At 34.3% G+C, this 21,765-nt stretch overlaps 1 protein-coding gene across 1 annotated transcript in view; it reads left to right on the top strand.

The window, feature by feature from the left end:
• The window catches only part of PIK3CA (phosphatidylinositol-4,5-bisphosphate 3-kinase catalytic subunit alpha), an 84,790-nt gene that overhangs the window by 38,109 nt on the left and 24,916 nt on the right, over window positions 1-21,765 (top strand). Inside the window, exons 2-7 of the mRNA XM_059163418.1 lie at window positions 9,699-10,126; window positions 10,630-10,839; window positions 12,164-12,414; window positions 13,056-13,301; window positions 13,840-13,925; window positions 20,986-21,091. Of these exons, the coding sequence (XP_059019401.1) occupies window positions 9,775-10,126; window positions 10,630-10,839; window positions 12,164-12,414; window positions 13,056-13,301; window positions 13,840-13,925; window positions 20,986-21,091 (1,251 nt within the window). The 5' untranslated portion in view covers window positions 9,699-9,774. The remainder of the gene's footprint in view (window positions 1-9,698; window positions 10,127-10,629; window positions 10,840-12,163; window positions 12,415-13,055; window positions 13,302-13,839; window positions 13,926-20,985; window positions 21,092-21,765) is intronic.

The raw sequence follows: 21,765 nt of genomic DNA, 5'->3' as shown, positions 1-21,765 counted from the left end.
TCGGCTCAGGTCATGATCCCAGGGTGCTGGGATCGAGCCCCTCATCGAGCTCTCTGCTCAGCGGGGAGCCTGCTTCCTCCTCTCTCTCTGCCTGCCTCTCTGCCTACTTGTGATTTCTCTGTCCAATAAATAAATAAAAATCTTTAAAAAAAAAATTTGCAGTTCAATAAGAATACAGAGACAAATAAAAGATGAAGACAAAGACATTTATACGGATTTCAAATACATAAGTAAAATATTCTGCATCAAAATATTTCTTAATAACTATAAAATAAGTTGAAACACTTAAGTTCTGTCTCCTTTCTGGACCCATGGATCTAGATAGCATGGATCCAATAGATAAGAGAGGGAAACTTCTTTGAATTTCCATGCACTAAGCACTATGCTAGGATTTTACATATATTGTTTCATTTAACTCTTACCATTGTGAGATAATAACTATTTTTATTCACTTAGTGCAAATAAGGAAACTCCTGGAGAAGTCTGAAGAATTGCAGGATTCTCTTGGGGCACCTGCGTGGCACAGTTAGGCAACAGATTCTTGGTTTCTGCTCAGGTTGTGATGTCAAGGGTTGTGAGATCGAGCCCCATGTTGGGCTCTGCACTCTCTGCAGAGTCTGCTTAGGACTCTTTCTTACTATCCTTATAACCCCTTACTCCCTCAACTTGCCTGCTCTCAAATAAATAAACAAAATCTTTAAAAAAAAAAAAAATTGCAGATTTCTCCATAAGGGTGGTAGAACTGAGAATGATAGAGCAATGATCTTAACAAAAGCAAAAACCCTGGTTAGACCATTTCTCTTCTACCCCTAGAACTAGACGGGGTTCATATATGTTGCTTTCTTTGCTACTCAACAGTGAATAATACCATAGTTGAAAAAAATGTAGAGGTTTCCAAAATGTTTTCAGCTCCATTGATTATTTGTTCCAGGTATTAAGATGTCAAAGCTCAAGTCATTGGTTAGATTTTCTTTATGGAATCATTAGCTTTGTCCTTTGGGCAGAAAGAGGCACCCATGATTCTGTCCACCTGCCTTATCAATACATGCCATCAGTCACAAGATGGGCTGGTTAATAAGGAGAAATCAGAGAATTAGAGCAAAAAATATTCTACTACTAGAAAAATAAGGCAAAATATTAATGTGTTTTTCATTTGAGGTATTAGTCATTCTTTCAGTTCTATATTTTGGAATCATAGCTTACCAAATACTGCCATCTGGATCTAAAAACATAAATGGGGTTTCTAGAGTTGCCCAATTTACTGTTGACTTTTGACTGCCTGCTGCTTGTTTCATGTGAAACTATGATAATCTGCCTTGACTCCCTCACAAAGAGAAAATAAATATTTCCTGGAAAACTCTATGTCACTGAAGAGTCATTTGTCTTTTTAAATTGTATGATATTGTGAAATATCTTTTTTTGTATTTTGTACCTTAACTATATTTACTTTTCCTCGTAATCCTGTCTATATGTCTACCCATCACCTCCATCTACTAATATTTAGTCTCTTTTTGAGCTTAAATTTTAAGAAATTTTATCACACACTAAAATTTGAATTTTCAGAGTTCAAATTGGGAAAATTAGTGACTCCATCTTTTGAGATTTAGTGAAGTTTCTTTATATAAAATATAGAATTCAAGTTCCTTTTTTAATAATCTAAGATCAAGAATTAATCTATACTGAATTAGTAACTGATGCTTGTTTACTCTCAGTTCTGCTAGTCACACTAGATTCTTTTAATCCACCTAATAAAGTGCTTGTTCACGTTTATTGATAATCAAAGTCTACAGGGGCACCCAGGGTGGCTTAGTCAGTAAACCATCTGCTTTCAGCTCAGGTCATGATCTCGGGGTCCTGGGATCGAGCCCTGTGTTGGACTCCCTGCTTAGCCAGGAGTCTACTTCACCCTCTTCCTCTCCCCGTCTCTCCACTCATGCTCTCTCTCGAAATAAATAAATAAAATATTAAAAAAAAAAAAAAAAGTCTACGTTGACATAGACATAACTGACTTAGACCTTAATTGTTTGTCATTATTTTTTTTTTTAATCAATTAGCACAGACCCATCCTAAGCCCACCTATGAACCTCATATTTGGGAACTCTTATTTTAAACAAATCATTAAACCTCTGAAATGTATTTTTAAATCTCTGAAGTGTATTTCACAGTATTGTGAATTTAATAGTGAAAATGAATTATATTCCCTTCTAAAGGAATTTGAATTTTCTACATACCAGTCATGAGAACTCGATTTTCCACCCTGAAATTGTTAAGGTCTCTCTCCGAATAACTAAGAGAATGAGTTAAATCTGTTTTCTCATGGTCAGCTTGTAAAGGTCAGTGAAGGACAGCATTTTGAAAGAAGTGGATAAAATGCATCCTTCCAGCACTAGTGTATATTACAGCTGTCCCTTTGGACTCACTCCAACAACAGCTCAGTGACTCTTAGAGGAAGAGAATTTTAGAGGCCCCTACTGGGGCTCCTGGAAAATCATACTGAAAAACACTTGTTTCCCATGCATTTCCACTACAGTAAAATTTGTTTAAAATTATGCTTCTTACCTTCAAATCCAGTTAGTCTCTCAGTGTTTTTTATTTCCCTTTATAAGATGTCTTCATCCATCTCTTTCTTCTATTAACTATTGCTACTTCTTTTTATTTCAGGCCCTGGGACTTCCCTTGGGCTAACTTTAGCAATTTAGTTTTCCTACTTCTTATGCTCTAGGACTGTAGTGACCCCAAAAAAGATCCTATCCTGAAAAAGTTTATAGTCTAGTAGAAAGTCAAATATGGATATAGATAACTTTAAGAATGTATTAAGGTACAATTATAGACATATATGTAAGAGTCTGGGTAACATTAAGAAAAGGGAGTAAGTAACAAAGTATTTAAAGTAACTTTGAAGGAGTATTTTAAGTAACTTTTAAGTAACTTTTTAAGGAGAGAGTATTTAAAAGTTACTTTTAAAGTAACTTTTAATCAGATCTTAGAATTATTAATCCAGATTTTAATCATGTTATTTCTGTAGCAAGTATAGAGGCAAGTTTTTTATTTTGTCCTAAATCAGACTATAAAGTAAGGATCTATTTGGTAAAGTAAAAAAACAGGCAAGTATATTTTCTAGTTAATGAGTAAATAAAGAGATGCAACTGAGTTAGCAGCAAAACTACATGTTAATGTTTTCTCATTGAGCTCTCTGAGAATAAGGGTGGAAAATATCTTGTCAATATATATCTAAATATACTCATATGTGTCCATTAAATCAAATAACATTGGTTAAAAGTATCAGTTAAATAAGAAATAAGTATTTGTAAAACTTTTGTTCATTCAGTAAATACTTAGGAAACTTCTGTATTTGTGGAACATAGATATCTAGAAAACACAAGCTACTTATTTTAACAGATTATGGCTGTTTGAGGTGATTAAGTTGCCAGTGGAGTCAGTATAGCTATCCCCCTAAATTTCCAAGTATACATTTCAAAATAGCTTTCTTATCTTAATTACTTTCTGATGCAGATGTAATATTATACTTTAAAATCAAATAACTGTTTTAAATATAATACACTTTTGAAATTGAAGCCTGAATTAAAATATCTAATGTATACATTTTATTTTAAAGTAATCAAGTCAGAAAAAGTCTCTGCAGTCTTAGAATGTATTTATAGACTCATAATTCATACGTACATACTAGATTTTGTTGGTGCATTTTGAGATGAATATTAATTAGCAAAAGAACACTTTAAGCAATGACAAAAATGAAGATAAAGTATCTCTTGAATCATTGCTAAAGGAATTGGGGGTAAAAAGACCAAGAGAAAATTCTAATAGCTGACAGTCATGTGAAGAGATAGAAAAGGCAGAAATAATGGAATGAATTTTAGAAATAATAACGTTTAGGGTTAACTTTAGAAGTGCTCCACAAAAATTTCTGTATCAGATAATGATCTCCCAACACTGAAAATATTCAATTTATTGACTTCTGAGATACTTTCCTATTTCAGGATCTTAACTTCAGTGCCTTAAAATTAATGCCTCCTTTCCACCTCAGCCCCGAAGGACTTCAAGTGAAATTGTAGAATTGTGGTCCAAAAGGCAGGGTTAAGGATGACTTATTATGTGATGTCCATTTAGAAATTCTCCAGTTGAGGGAACCTGGGTGGCATAGTTGTTAAGCATCTGACTCTTAATTTCAGCTCAGTTCATGGTCTCAGGGTCCTGAGATTGAGCCCCACATCAGGCTCCATGCTCAGCAGGGAGTCTGCTTGAGACTCTCGTCCTCAGGCCCTCACCTCACTAACACTCATGCTCTTTCTCTCTCAAATAAATAAAGAAATCTGTAAAAAAAGAAAATTCTCAGATTGATTTATTGGGTAATCCTGATGCCTTATCAGAAGCCAGCAAACTTTTTTGTAAAGGACCAGATATTAAGTGTTTTAAGCTCTATCGTCGTATAGCATCTGCTTAACTCTGTTGTTGTAGTGGGAAAACATCATTGACAATATACGAACACAGTTTATTGGCTGGGTTCCCATTTAAATTTATTTGCAAAAGCAGATGTTGAGCTGGATTTGGCATGTGGATCATGATCATAGTTTGACAATCTTTGCTTAAAACAATGAAACCTGAAAATACTGTTATATTAATATAAGCAAAGAAAGGCTTTGAATTAAAAAACAAATTGTTAAAATGTCATTGTCATCTTGGGCTGAAAGAGAGCACATTAGATGTTTAAATTGTCCAGTGAATTAAGAACCCCTCAACTAATAAAAGTCAAGTGACAGTGGAGACTCTGAGACTGTTTTTAATGTTCATTTCTGCTATTTTGTGCTTAAAGTTGTCTTTACTCCAGCTGAGCAATACCATTGCCCTCATTTGGACTGCTAATGCAGATCCAACGCTAACCAAGAAATAAATGTGGGTTCAGGCCTTCTAAGAACCAAAGACTTTAAGTGCCTCCTGCCCAAACACAGTGCGTAACTGAAGAAGAGGAGGCTACTGTCACAGGCTGGCTGGAAAACAAGGAGATGGGGACCACTTTGAAAAGCATCATCTCCAACCTGGGGTCTTTGGAAGTAGGGCCAAAAGTACACTCAGACTCTTCCATAATACTGAAGTGCTTTGCTGTATTGTGTTTCAGAATAGCACAGTAATTGTTTTATAATAAGGATGTAATTCATCAAGAAAAGGGTAAATTGTGAGTTATATATACTTTTTTTTAAGAAAGCAGGAGCACCCCAATTGAAATAGCTTATCATTAGATATATACAAAGTTAGGGGAAAAGTAAAACCAACTTAATACCTAAGAGTCCTGAATAGTTATGATTTTTCAGTATTAGAATATTTCGTTCTGACATACTGAATTCAAAAGCTCAGTAGTGTTAAGGCTGAGGTCCGGTGCAGAGCCCCTTGTCCCAGGAAATGGGTCACAGCCAAAAAAAGGGTTACCCCTCACGGGTCACTCAGTTATACATTGATGGGGAACCTGGTGCTAAACCATTGGCAGACCCTGCGTCTGGGTCAGGGTTTCCCACATAGTGGTATAAAGTTCACTGCAGTCTATGGAAAGTCAGCTCTCAACACAAGGGTTTGTAAAGAAAGGACAAAAATAACAATAGAGAAGTTCTTTACTCCTAAAATATTTTATTTTTAGTGAATACATGTTGTGACTTCAAACTGCCAAACTATAGAGATTAAATTGAATATTAACTTTATAGTGATTTATCCCCCTCTATTGCTTTTCAAATAAGTTCCTTTGTAAATAGATTACACACTTGCATTTAGATAATTCCACCATCTTTATCAGCATTTAATTTATGATTTAATTAATCAGCATTTAATTTCTTCTATAGTATGAAGGACCTTTTATTTAATTACATATGCATATTTAGTTACATATGCTGATTCTTAACTCTAGGGATTTTTTCCCCCCAAATTAGAGGAATTTGAGAAGATACCATTTTTACACCTTGGTTTAATGCTTATTTGATTATATCCTGTTATTTGAAGAGAAACTTTTTTTTTTTTTTTAGAAATCTGAAATTTAAAATCATGAAAAAAATATAATATTCTTTTGCTCAAAATACTTTAGAAGACTCCCTTTACTTACAGCATACTACCTAAAATTCAAACTCCTTAACGAGGAATCTGCGCACCTTTCTGGCCTCTGCCTACTTCTCTCTCCCTCCTTGCTACAAACCCTACTTATTCCCATGCACTTCAAACTCAAGTAATAAAAAACAACTTGTATTGCTGGTAACAGGCTGTGTTTTTTCATGGTCTGTGACTTAGCACACATACTCTTGTGGCAATCTAAAACACTTTCCTCATGTCCAAGCTGCCCGTACCTTTCCTGCGATCCCTACTCTTCTATAATATTCTACTTAAATTTTACCTCTCTGATGCCTTCTCTAACTTCCTCAAGCAGTTGGAGATTTCCCATTACTTAAATTCATATTCTGTCCTACAACAATTTTCCGTTGTCAACATTGTTCTTATCTTTCATTCCCCAGTGAACTCTGAGTCCCTCAACAACCCAAGTGAAAACATTTTATTTACCTTAGTTTTCATAGCATATTTAGCTTAGAGCCCAGAACAGGTAGATATCCCTCCAAAAAAAGCCAGAGGGGGTTAGCAAGGGATTCCTTCCTTAAGCTGTAGATAACTGTACCATTTCAATAGGAATATTAGGAATCCAGGAAACTAGAGACAGCTATGAAAGTACCAGCCTCTGAGCCACTCAGTACTATTCCAGTCTTGTAGGTGAGCGGGGCATTCCCGGTGCTACCTTCAACATTCAGCTCTTGAAACTAGCACTCCTTTATAAGGCTCCTTATTACTTGCCTCCCACTGTAAAAGAACTCAAGCTGCTTTTTCCCGTCCCTATCTGGTACAAGCCCTGGATAATTCATAATAGCTTGAAAAGGTAGTGTGGGTGTACTTTGCAGGTTTATTAATATTTAACATTTATTGAATGCTTACTCTATGCCAGTCTCTTTGCTTACATGTTTTTCATATATTAACTCATCTCATACAACAATCTGATGAATTTTCTGCCATTATCCCAACTTAACAAAACAGGGTGTGGAGAATGAAGTTCAGTGAGATAAATTAAACCGAAGCAAAGCCGCTATTTACTAAGGCAGTGAGAATTTGAATCCAGTGTAACTTTAGAGCCCATTTTCTTACTTACCACCAATGAGTATTACCTGGTCATAACTGAAACCCAAATAGCAGCATGGTTACAGTGTGTACTTTGAAGTCATCTAGACCTGGATTCAAAATCTATATCTAACATTTGTGAGCTCTGAGCTAATGATTTGTACAGAGTCAGGCCTGACATCAGAAGACAAAGTTAATATCCTCTCTCTTCTATTCAGTACTACCACAGTGCCAGCCATTGCCTGCCTTCCAGAATCTTTCAAGTGTTTTATGGCTGTGATCACATTTATTCTCTTAATGAGAAGGGGTGTCTTGAGCATTCAATAATCGCTAACTGACCATAAATATACTATAGTAGGATAAAGATTAGAACCAGTAATCTCTCTGCTCTACTAGTCTTCTCTTTTGCTAATTTTTAGGGAACATTTGAGACTCTGAGATGTTATTTATTATATAAAATAGTTGCCCTTGTGATTCCATAATGTGGACCTGTGAGCACCATTCAACAAAGAAAACTATAAACACAGCTGCTGTTTTGGTGTGGCTTGTGGTTTGGTTTTGTTGTTATTTGAACTTTTTGAGCAGGCAGGTCATCATTTAAAAGTAGTCATTTGGCATTTCCCTTGCATTCTTCAAATTTTTTTGTATGTTTTAAAAAGCTTAGCTTCAGTCACTTCTATAATTATGCCCACAGATTGGTTCATCTGGTCTTTTTACTAACCAATGAATTTTCATTTAGAAATGTAAGAAATAGAATAATTATGCTTTAAATCCGATAACTTCAGTGGGTCTCATAAATTTGAAGAAACGTTTTCAACTATTAAAAATCGCTTTTACATTCTCTATTGTCTTCCAGCTGATTTCTATATTTCTAGAGATGGGGGAGGGTTTGAAATTTTTGCTGTTTCTATTTCTCACCTCTTTTATGTATTGGAACTTTGAAGCATACTATAAGTACTTGTTTGCAACCTAGAGACAGCAAAAAAGTCTGCTCAAAGTAGACCCTGTTGCCCTTTCTGGCTCACACTGGCTGTGAAGTGAAAGATGGATTGTAGGGGACAATCCTAGATCCAGGGACACCATTTAGGCCTAAGTAGTGGTCCAAACAAGAAATATTGTGGCCTGACCAAAGATACTAAGAGTAGTAGTGGAGTATGCAGATTCCGGAGATAGAATTAACAGTTTGTTGATGCATTAGACGTTGAGGGCATGACATACAGGAGTCAGAAAAGACAAGTTTCTGTCTGTGAAATTACCTGTGAATTTAATTATCCTATACCCAACAAACTCATAATCTTCATACTTTTGACTTTGCCTTGGAAGGGCAAGGGCCATGTCTGTCTTCTCCAAATTATCATATTCCCAGGACCTAACAACGTCCTGTGGAAAAGCCCCAGTACACTTTTTTTTTTTTTTTTTTAGCTCCAATACATTTTTAGTGAATAAACAAAGTATCATGTATGACTGTTGTGCATAGTGCCTGATAGAATAATCAAATATAGTAAGTTATCTGGGACCTTTTGTTTCATTTCTCTAGCTTTCAGTTCTTTTTTATAGTCTCTCAGTTTACCTTTTCCTGTGCCTTTATAGTATAGCTTGCTGAATAAAAGAAAATATGAACAACAAAAAGTAAACTTCTGGCTTTGTGGATTTTGTAGTATTTTCTAAAGAATCCCAGAGATTTTTGACATCTTTAAAAATGAGGACTTCAAATCCTAATAATACTTTGTATTTTTAAAAATATAACAAGTATTTAACACTGTTAAGACATTTTACTAACAAAGAGAGTCAGTGGGTCTCATTTGGGTGTAGATCAGTTCATTTCAGTCAGAAGTATTAGGGCTGGGTTATTTGATAAAGTAGATGGATAATTCAAATTTATCATCATATCTCAAGGAAAATGCATTGATGACACTTTATATTATAGTGAATATATACACAAATTATACTCTAAAAGCAGAATGGTCTAAGATGTCACTTGACAATAATGCAAAGAAGGAGATCACAAAGGTTAATTTAAGAAAAAGACAAAGCCATACAATTTCTCGTTACCGCAGGGTAGAGAGATAGGGAGTGAAAAGGAAGATTTGACTTCTCTCATCTTTACTCGCCTTTAAAATGAGAGCAGTGGCCCCATGATCTTTCCGGTCCAAATTCTTTTGCTCCATAAAATAGAATGATAAAAGTGATATGTGATGGGAATTTTAATTTCAGTGTTCTTCCCATAGGGTCGGCTCTGTCTTGGTAAGACCTGATAGTGCCTGATAGACATTATAGACCTGATAGACCTTTAAAAATCTATTAAAATAATATGTTTTTAACTGAATGATTTTATTAAATAATTAAATACAAGTGCTTTTTCTAATTCCTCCTTTGGAATCCTAATTTGGAGCAAGAGTCCCTGTCAAAATATTTAAGGTGAATTATTAATACCCTAATCAATTCAAACTACAGAAAATGAGTTTTTACATTTAGTAATGCCATAAATATATTCTCCTGTAGTTTTTCTTTTAACATGTTTTTTTTTCCCTCCTTTGGTTTAGATTTCTGCTTTGGGACAGCCACTCATCTAATTCCTTAAAATAGTTTTATATGTAAAACTTGTAAAGGATCAGAACAATGCCTCCAAGACCATCATCAGGTGAACTGTGGGGCATCCACTTGATGCCCCCAAGAATCCTAGTAGAATGTTTACTACCAAATGGAATGATAGTGACGTTAGAATGCCTCCGTGAGGCTACGTTAATAACTATAAAGCATGAATTATTTAAAGAAGCAAGAAAGTACCCTCTCCATCAACTTCTTCAAGATGAATCTTCTTACATTTTCGTAAGTGTTACCCAAGAAGCAGAAAGGGAAGAATTTTTTGATGAAACAAGACGACTTTGTGACCTTCGGCTTTTTCAACCCTTTTTAAAAGTAATTGAGCCAGTAGGCAACCGAGAAGAAAAGATCCTCAATCGAGAAATTGGTATGACAGTTTTTATTCAATGGCATTGTTGTCCTATTCTAAAAGCAAATAACTATGAAACTTAACTATTATCTCATTACTAAAATATTTGTCTGAATCCGTTAACTGCCTTTGTAACCTTAAATAAATAGATTTTGAAATAAAAACCATTACAAATCAGAAGTATTTTTTGACTACTTGGCCAAGGAACTATTTTTAGTAATATCCTATAAGTTTTTCTTTAAGAAAGTTGTTATATCCCAGTTTGGTTTTGTTAGTCTTTTTAAAAATTACATGGATGTTTGCTTCCTTTTCTCCAAGCTGCAGGAATATATTATGTGTTATATGTTAAAAATATTTGAGTCTTTGTCAACTCTTACTTTATGTATTCATCAAAATTTCTTTAAACCCAGAGAGACTTCTTTATTGTAATCTTCCCAATGTGTCAAGTTCCCCATTTGTAAGAAACTTGTTTGTACTGTATGTTTAAGAGAATGTTATATTCTTTATATAATTTTTTTAAGGTTTTGCTATTGGCATGCCAGTGTGTGAATTTGATATGGTTAAAGATCCAGAAGTACAGGACTTCCGAAGAAATATTCTGAATGTTTGTAAAGAAGCTGTGGATCTTCGGGATCTTAATTCACCTCATAGTAGAGCAATGTATGTCTATCCTCCAAATGTAGAATCTTCACCAGAACTGCCAAAGCACATATATAATAAGTTAGATAAAGGTAAGAAACTTGTCAATCTACTATAATTGGTCACTATAGTAAAAATTTCTATCTCTTTTTATCTCACCTAGATGAGAAGCTTCTTGAAGACAGGGACTGTTTATACTGACAAGATATGGCTGAGTGCCAAATATATATGCATGTAATAAATATTTATTGATTGAATTGCGAACATACAGTGCTGATCCCAGTGAATTGTGTATCTTAACAATAAAACTAAAGAACTTTGCGTTTGAAATTCATTGTTACACAGTTACAACTGATTATCTTTTTACAAATAAAAAATGTAAATAGAAATACTTTATGAAATTTTGGGAAAACTTTGTATATAAATAAATTTCTTAATATTAAATGCAATAACTAAATGTGATAGATTGACTTTTGACATTTAATATATCAATTTCTAGAATTAAGTGAACATGGAAATTTATACACTCTGGGGAAATGGAAATGTCATTTGTATCAGATAAACATTCTGTATTTTTCAAGATAACAAAGTGAAGTTTTCAATTTGAAGTTTTAGAATAAGTTAGCTTTCACACACTATTAAATATAAAATTCTGTTGGTAGATGAATTAAGACATCTTATTACTATTTCACTCTTATTATTCAAAATAGTTTAAAGCAGTATAATGTAAAATCTTCATGTGAAATTCTTTTCTACTTTAGCATACCTTCTAAAATGAAAGTCTCTCTTCATTTTCCACCAACATTCTTTATGAAACTTTTCCTACAGAAAAGTTGAAAGAATTATACTGTGAATACCTGGACCACTCTACCATAGTTTTAATCTTTCCATTTTCATCATCTTCCCTCCTTCCTCCCAGCTTAATTGATCTTAAAAGGAAAACATTTAAAAATTCATATTCTCTCCCTTCTTCCACCACCTTTTCTCTCCTTCTGATTCAGAATTTGCATTATGTCTCCATGATTCTTTCCCATAGTTGCCAAAAACTCTTCTACTTTAGGTACTGTTTAACCTTTGATACCATCATGAGTCACTCTTCACAGGCGTTGTACTCAGGAAGTATGTGATGCAGTTTAGGATGGAAATTAGCTTGACCTCAGGTATTGTGACCCACTAGTCACAGTTTTGCATGCTTGTCATGAAACATGAGATTTGGGCATGGCCGGGCAGCCCTGTCATATATGAAAGATTTGTGGTTTCTGCCTGATATTTACCTGTATTTAATTAGTTTGATTATAAGTCTTTTCTGATTATAGTTAGAATAATGGTAGTACATAGTACATACTTTTTAAAATTTGTCTCTTGAAAAATGAAATATATATGGTAATTGTATCCAATAATGTTTTCCTGTTATAGGGCAAATAATAGTGGTGATTTGGGTAATAGTTTCTCCAAATAATGACAAGCAGAAGTATACTCTGAAAATCAACCATGACTGTGTGCCAGAACAAGTAATTGCTGAAGCAATCAGGAAAAAAACTAGAAGTATGTTGCTATCATCTGAACAACTCAAACTCTGTGTTTTAGAATATCAGGGCAAGTATATTTTAAAAGTGTGTGGATGTGATGAATACTTCCTTGAGAAATATCCTCTAAGTCAGTATAAGGTGAGTAACAAGCTTCAAAAATATTAATATGAAATGTAAAAGTTGGGGACAAGTATCTGTATTTTTAGGACATTCTGAAAATTCAATGATTAGTATTAGTGAATAGCTTCATAAGTTTATTTTTAATACTCTAATTATTTTGGGCAGCTGGGCTCAGTCAGTTAAGTGTCTACTTCAGTTCAGGTCATCATCTTGGGGTCGTAGGAGCAAGCCCCACATCAGGCTTCCTGCTCAGTGGGGTTCATGCTTCTCCCTCTCCTTCTGCTTGTGCTTTTTCTCTCTCTCTCACTCTCTCTTAAAGAAATAAATAAATAAATTTTTTTAAGTTTAAAAAAAATGCTGTATTTAATTTGAGAGATTGATGATGAATTTGAGAGAACAGATACTTTTTTTTCCTTTAGATTTTATATACTGATATTTCGAGTCCGACTATAGATACATGGATAAGCTGATTAACATTGTTCAGATATAAACAGTGTTTTCATAATGAGTATCCTCTGGTCATTGTTTTTAATTCTTTTTTTCTTTTTTTTTTTTTTCTTATTTATTTATTTATTTATTTTTGCTTGCATGTTTGTTGATTTTAAAATGAAACACCTTTTAAGAAATGGCTTTTTCCCTCCCCTCTTAATCTTTTACAGTACATAAGAAGCTGTATAATGCTTGGGAGGATGCCCAATTTGATGCTGATGGCTAAAGAAAGCCTTTATTCCCAACTGCCAATGGACTGTTTCACAATGCCTTCATATTCCAGACGCATCTCCACAGCTACACCATATATGAATGGAGAAACATCTACAAAATCCCTTTGGGTTATAAATAGTGCACTCAGAATAAAAATCCTTTGTGCAACCTATGTGAATGTAAATATTCGAGACATTGACAAGGTAAAGTCAAGGGTTGATGCTTATTATATAAATTACATAAACTTTTTTTACTGAACTATGTATAATAATCTGTTGGCCTGCACTGTTTTCAGATAGCTAGAAAACTCCTCCTCTCCCTTAGCTGTGCACCATTTACAGTCTTTGTCTGTAATGCTAATATCCATAATTCTAATATTCTAATCATTTTAATTTCCATACTCTAAGTTCTTAAAACCATGAGTTTTATAGAATTCATTTGGCAGCAAAACCTGACCTTAAAAAGCAAGAATTTTTATAGCTTTTATATATCCCATTTAGTGTAAATATGCATATGTTTTGTTGCAGAAATATTAATGTCTTTATGGAGTACTATTGCAACTGCTAAGAATCTGAAGTGATATTTAGTATATGTACCAATTTATCTTTCTATAATATGAAAAACTCTGAATTACATACCTGGCCTAAAGGGATTATGTAATAATATTGGTTCTGTAATGTGTATATATATTATGTTTGTATGTATTTTTATACACATACTCTTTTTTTTTTCTTTTTTAAGATCTATGTTCGAACAGGTATCTATCATGGAGGAGAACCCTTATGCGATAATGTGAACACTCAAAGAGTACCTTGTTCCAATCCCAGGTAAGGAAGTATATGGATTTGTATTTCCAAAAGCCATGTTAGTATTTAGCAGTGTAATCAATAAAAGTAGTAATTTTTTTTGCATCATTAGTTTTATAACAAGTCATTTAAATTAACCAGACATTTACATATAGACCATAAGAACTTTCAGTCAAATGAATATCTATCACAGGATCATTTTGTGAGTTCTTCATAAAATGTTATCTGAAGGGTTTTTCTGATTCTCTCTTCCCATTATATCAAGTAGAGAACAGAATATGGTTACATTTTGTGCTGATGATTCCCCACATTAGATTCATAAACCTAGTATTTTATTCTTAACCTCCATTTACATTTACATTAGAAGAAATGAGAGTTGGCAAACAACTTCAGAGCCAGACTACTGTGAGGCACTCACATCACTCAGAAGAGTAGATCTTTATGACATTTAAATAAAGAGCCTCTGGGAACAAATCCATTTCTGAGAGGGAGTTTGGAGGAACATTTTAAATGATTACTGCCTAGAAATGCAATGAAGAAAAAAAGGTAATATAATCCAACAGTTTGCCATCCTGCTATTTCTTTGGCTCTTTATAGAATCACTTGGGAATTAAGAGTCTACCCTGAATATAATAGAAACATTTTAAGAGCACTCAAATTGTTACGAAAGATTAAAGGTGAATTTTGTAGACTAGCAATAGAGACAACTAGTAAAACCTCCAGAAGTAAATTTTGTAATGAATTTAGACTGAATTTAAGAGAATCAAGAAAAAGTTCTGGTCTTGTAATTAAGTTGCTAGAGATGGCCACCATTCTAGAGCCTAGGGAAGTTCAAAGAGGTGATAGCTTTCTCTACTAGGAGGAAGTAAAATAGTTCCTTACCCTACCTGAACCATTGTCAATTAGAAGTACATCATTTAATTAGAAGTTACACTGTGAAACAACTACAGGATCTTTTTAAATTTTTGTTTGTAGCAGGAAAAGTTTATTTCCTACCCATACTGGCATGTATTTCACAGGTTGGATGGGGTGTCTGTGTGAGGAACAGAAAAACAATATTTGAGGAAATACTGGACAAAAATTTTCCAAACTTGTTGAAAACTATAAGCATTCTAAGAAGTTCTACAAGCTCCAACCAGAGACCCCAAAATAATATTGGGTAGATATATCCTAGTTGTTTCAAGTACTTAAAGTAAACTAGTTTTATAAAAGTAAAAGGTAAATTTGTTTAATAATATGAGATTAAAAGCTCAAAATTTTAGTAAATTAGCTATTTAGATAGAACTTAAATTTGATTATCTTTTCTTCAAGAATTCTCTAGTTTAGAACTTCAGGCCAGGGGCGCCTGGGTGGCTCAGTGGGTTAAGCCGCTGCCTTCGGCTCAGGTCATGATCCCAGGGTCCTGGGATCGAGTCCCACATCAGGCTCTCTGCTGGGCAGGGAGCCTGCTTCTTCCTCTCTCTCTTTCAGCCTGCCTCTCTGCCTACTTGTGATCTCTGTCTGTCAAATAAATAAATAAAATCTTTAAAAAAAAAAAAAAAAAAGAACTTCAGGCCAGTATCTCTGAAGAGCATAGATGGAAAAATCCTCAACAAAATATTAACAAACTAAATCCAACAATATGTTAAAAAAAATCATTCTCCACAATCAAGTGGGATTTATTCCTGGTTTAGTAGTTACAGATCAGTCAACATGATACCATACATCAATAAGAGAAAGAATAAAAACCATATGATCATTTCAATAGATGCCGAAAAATCCCTTGACAAAGTATGATAAAACTTTCAACAGAGTATGTTAGTGGGAATATACCTCAACATAATAAAGTTCATCTATTTAAAACCTACAGCTAACATCATACTCAATGTTGAAAAATTGGGGTCTTTCTCCTTAAGATCAGGAACAGAACAAGGATGTCCACTCTTATCACTTTTACTCAGCATGGTACTAGAAATCCTAGCCACAGCAATCAGACAAGAAAAAGGAATAAAAGCCATCCAGATTGGTAAGAAAGAAGTGAAACTTCCACTATTTGCAGATGACATGATACACTATATAGAAAATCCTAAAGACCCAATGTTGAAAAAGAAAACCAAAGCTGGACGCATCACAGTTCCAGACCTCTAGCTGTAATCATCAAGACACTATGATAATGGCACAAAACAGACACATCAATAAATGGGACAGAATAGAGAACCCAGAAATGGACGCTCAACTCTTTGGTCAGCTAATCTTTAACAAAGCAGGAAAGACTATCCAGTGGAAAAAAGACAGTCTCTTCAACAGATGGTTTTGGGAAAATTGGATAGCCACATGCAGAAAAATGACACTGGACCACTTTTTTACACCATACACGAAAATAAACTCAAAGTGGATGAAAGACCTAATGTGAGACAGGAATCCATCAAAATCCTTGAAGAGAATACAGACAGCAACTTCTTGCTAGACACATCTTTAAAGGTAAGGGAAACAGAAGCAAAAATGAACTATTGAGACTATATTAAAATAAAAAACTTATGCATTAAAAAGGAAACAATCAACAAAATTAAGACAGCCTCTGAAAGTCAACAAATGACAACAAATGACTGCACTATATCCAAAATATATAAAGAACTTACAAAACTCAACACCCAAACACCAAATAACCCAATTAAAACATGGGCAGAAGACATGAACAGACATCTCCAAAGAAGTCAGACATCCAGGTGGCCAATAGACACATGAAAAGATGGTCAGTATCACTCATCATCAGGGAAATGCAAATCAAAAGTACAAAGAGATACTACCTCATAACTGTCAGAGTGACTACAATAAAAAACACAAGAAACAACAGTGTTGGAGAGTTTGTAGAGAAAAAGGAACACTTGTGCCCTATTGCTTGGAATGTAAACTGGTGCAGTCACTGTGGAAAACAGTAAGGAGTTTCCTCAAAAAATTCAAAAAGGACCACCCTATGAACCAGTAATCCCACTACTAGATTTACCGGAAGAATAAGGAAACACTAATTTGAAAGCTATGTGCCCTCCTACAATTATAGCACTGTTATTTACAATAACCAAATTATGGAAGCAGCCAAGTGTTCATTGATGGATGGATGGCTAAAGAGCTGTACATACACACAAACACACAGGAATATTATTCAGCCATTTAAAAAAATCTTGCCATTTACTGCAACATGAATGAAGCTAAAGGGTATAATGCTAAGCAAAAGGAGTCAGAGAAAGACAAATACCATACCATATGATTTCAGTCATGTGGAATTTAAGAAGCAAAACAAATGAACAAAGTGGGAAGAAAGAGACAAACCAAGAAACAGACTTTTAACTATAGAGAACAAACAGAGGGTTACCAGAGGGGAGGTTATGGGGGGGATGGGAAAAACAGGTGATAGGGATTAGGAGTACACTTATGATGAGTACTGTAGTACACTAGAAGTGTTGAATGACTGCACTGTACACCTGAAACTAATATAACAGTGTATACTTAGCTATATTGGAATTAAAATTAAAACATTTAATAAAAAAGAATTCTCTAGTTAATACCACTTCACACCACTCAGAATGGCTAAAATTAACAAGTCAGGAAATGACAGATGCTGGCGAGGATGCGGAGAAAGGGGAACCCTCCTACACTGTTGCTGGGAATGCAAGCTGGTGCAACCATTCTGGAAAACAGCGTGGAAGTTCCTCAAAAAGCTGAAAATAGAGCTACCTTATGACCGAGCGATTGCACTGCTGGGTATATACCCTAAAGATACAAACGTGGTGCTCCAAAGGGGCACATGCACCTGAATGTTTATAGCAGCAATGTCCACAATAGCCAAACTGTGGAAAGAACCTAGATGTCCATCAATAAATGAATGGATAAAGAAGGTGTGGTATACACACACACACACACACACATACACACAATGGAATACTATGCAGCCATCAAAAGAAATGAAATCTTGCCATTTGCATAGAGGGTATTATGCTTAGCAAAATAAGTCAAGCAGAGAAAGACAACTATCCTATGATCTCCCTGTTATGAGGAAGTGGAGATGCAATGTGGGGGTTTGGGGGGTAGGAAAAGAAAAAAATGAAACAAGATGGGATTGGGAGGGAGACAAACCATAAAAGACTCAATCTCACAAAACAGGCTGAGGGTTGCTGGGGGTCTGGGAGTCAGGAGAGGATGGTGGGGATATGGACATTGGGGAGGGTATATGCTGTGGTGAGTGCTGTGAAATGTGTAAACCTGGCAATTCACAGACCTGTACCCCTGGAGATAAAAATACATTATATGTTTATAAAAAATTTTTAAATTAATTTTCAAAAAAAGAATTCTCTAGTTAAAGGGTAAAATCCCTATGGTAATAGTATTAGGATTTAAGTAGATTTCTAACTTTTCTGTATTCACAAAATTAAAATCAAGGATAAAGAATATGAAGTTATTAGAAGGGTAGAAAAGTTGATTTTTAAAAAATTCTTACTGAGATTGATTATTCTAAATCCGTACTTCCATATGCTAAATAAAGTAGAAACTTAATGATTTCTTCATAAATGTTACTAGTCCTCTCCCAAAATCAAAATAAATTTGGACTGTATATATCAAGCCATTGCCTAAAAATAAAGAATTTAATTGATATGTGTGTATGCACATGTCTGTATGGACTTTAGAGGAAGAGAGAAACATGTTTTTGTCAATTAGCATAGTATTGAATAGCTACATTTATGGGACATAGCTCTTTTAGAAAGTGTATAGGATATTTTTCATTAATTATAAGCAATTTGAAAGATTTATAAGTAATAAAAACTCCTGGGAACATCAAAGTACATGTATCTTTAATTTTTCTTAAATTATTGTGGACTTATCAGATCCAACAGTATTTCTTCTATTTGCATTTATTTCTTTTCCCTTTAGAATTTCTTATTACTAACTTGACCCATTTAAAACATAAGTCTTCTCTGCATCAAAGGACAATATTTTTTTTTTAATCTTTGTCCATAAGTAGAACTTATTTTACTGATAAAGCTTATAACTTAGTTTGGCTAATTAAAAATAGAATTTTTACCATTAAATTGTTTAGTCTTATTTTATTTATAATAAAAAAATAGAATTATGAAAAAGTTCTTTGAAGAAATTTTCTAGATTAATATCTAGCACTTGAACTTTTACTGTGGACCAGTTACTATTCTTTTCACTTTACTTGTGTTACCTGACCAAGCCAGCCACTCACCCCTTCTCTTGTGTTATCTCATTTAATCTTCACAACAATCTTGGGGAATAAGTACTGTTATTAGTCTCATTTCACAGATGAGAAAACAGACAAAAGCAAGGGCCACACATTTTTTTTTAATTTAAATTCAGCATGTAGTACGTTATTAGTTTTTGATGTAATGTTCAGTGATTTATTAGTTGTGTATAACACCCAGTGCTCATCACATCACAGAGGGTCACACATTTAATAAAATAGTGAACAGGAGTCTACTCAAGGTAGTCTGACCTGAGTCATACTGGTAACTGTTGTTTCAAAACAAGACAAAACAAAGTTTTTTGGGGCATCTGGGTGGCTCAGTCAGTTAAGCAACTGCCTTCAGCTCAGGTCATGATCTCAGGTCCTGGGATGGAGCCCCACATTGGGTTCCGTGCTCATTAGGAAGCCTGCTTCTCTCTCTCTCGCTCTGCCCCTGCCCCTGCTTGTGTTCTCTCTCTCTCTCTCTGTGTCAAATAAATAAATAAAATGTTTTGTTTTGTTTTTTAAAGTTTTGTTACTTGGCTCTTTACAGATCTGTCCACCAAATATAGACATAATTTCGCATATAATATCCAGTAAATTAAAAAGAATTATCATAAATATTAGAATAATTTGTCATCACTTTGTATAGCAACTTTTTATTCTTTATTATGAATGTTAACTCTTACCTCTTGTCAAGTAATTATTCTCAACTTCAAATACTTTCTGCTTTACACATCCTTTATTTGCATAGTGACTGACTGAACGGGTTCTTCTGAATAAAATTACATCATGTGTAAAAGTAAATATAATTGTAATCATCATCGAAAATCTCACTCTTCTTGTTTAGTTTCCCTCTTTCAAATGCCTTTTCTATACGCTAATTTTTTTTTTTTTTTTTTACTGCAGTATGGCACAAATGTATAAGTATATAAATGATAATCATAAAGTTCAGGGAATTATCACAGAGTTAGTACCTATATAACTACTATGCTGGTTAAGAAATAGAACATTTACCAGAAATATGACATTGCCCCTTCCATTAACCTTCTCACCTCTCCAAAGGCAACAGCTATCCTGACATCTAACATTATTTTTCAGTTTGAACTGTTTTTGAATTTTATATAAATATACTTAAGAATTAGATACTCTCTTATATGTAGCTTCTTTCACTCATGTTTGTAAGATTTCATCCGTATTGGGGCACCTGGGTGGCTCAGAGGGTTAAGCCTCTGCCTTCGCATGATCTCAGGGTCTTGGGATCAAGCCCCACATCGGGCTCTCTCTCTCTGCTCAGCAGGGAGCCTGCTTCCTCCTCCTCTCTCTCTGCCTGCCTCTCTGCCTACTTGTGATCTCTGTCTATCAAATAAATAAATAAAATCTTTAAAAAAAAATTTCATCTGTATTGCAAGTAACGTGTGTATTTCCCTTGCTGTATGGTGTTCCATTATAAGAATATACTGCAGTTTGTTCTACTTTTAGACATTTGGATTGTTAACACTTGGGGGATATTTGCAAATACTCGTTACTAGCAATGTGTGAGATTTCCTGTTACTACACCTCCTTCCCTCCCTTGGTAACATCATTGGTATCATCAGCCTTTATAGTTTTAGCCAATCTCTTATATAATGATATCTCTATGAGATTTTATTTTGCATTTTCTGGTTGACAAATAATATTGACTACTTTTTTATATTTATTGGCCATTTGGATATGATCTTGTGAGGTATGTCTATACCAGTTGATTTCTGACCTGTTTTTATTTGATTTTTTGTTTTCTTGATGATTTGTAGGAGTTGTTTGTATACCTGGATAAAGCCTTTTTTTTTTTTTGTAAATTCTTTTTTTCTTTAAAATTTTACATAGGTGGAATGAATGGCTAAATTATGATATATACATTCCTGATCTTCCTCGTGCTGCTCGACTTTGCCTTTCCATTTGTTCTGTTAAAGGCCGAAAGGGTGCTAAAGAGGTAAAGTATTTCAGAAGGAATAATTATTTTTACCTCTAAAAAACTCCTAATTATACTGCTTTGAATTTTTATCAAGAAGTGAATTTTTTTCTTTATCTAAAAAAATTAGTCAAATATTTTTAAATTTTTAGTAAATAAATGTGTCATAGAATACCTCAGCAGACCTTCCCGAATTTATTTACAAGTCTGTCCTGAGTTCACACGGGCAAAATTTTTTATACATGCAATGACTACCCACAAATATCTGTTACGTGACTACATGCCAATATCTGCCTGGTTTGCTTTGGTTCATATTTCCTATTTATAATTAAAGAAAAATTTCTGTTATTTCAAATAGGAAAACAGAAAGTGCTTGTACTTTCAAAAAAAATTGATGTGACTTAAAGCTATCATTGTAGCGATAGTTATTGAATTCTTTCTGTGGAAGAAAAGTGCTTTGAAATGCATTTTGTAGGGGCACCTTGGTGGCTCAGTCATTAAGCATTTGCATTCAGCCCATGTCCTGATCCCAGGTTCCTGGGATCAAGCCCCACATTGAGCACCACATCAGGCTCCCTGCTCAGCAGGAAGCCTGCTTCTACCTCTCCCACTCCCCCTGCTTATGCTCTCTCTCTCTGTCTCTCTTTCTCTACCAAGTAAATAAATAATCTTTTTTAAAATGCATTTTATAATTT

This window comes from Mustela lutreola, chromosome 2 (genome assembly GCF_030435805.1).
Source record: "Mustela lutreola isolate mMusLut2 chromosome 2, mMusLut2.pri, whole genome shotgun sequence".
In the NCBI taxonomy this organism is placed as follows: domain Eukaryota; kingdom Metazoa; phylum Chordata; class Mammalia; order Carnivora; family Mustelidae; genus Mustela; species Mustela lutreola.
This window is presented reverse-complemented; position numbering and strand designations above follow the sequence as displayed.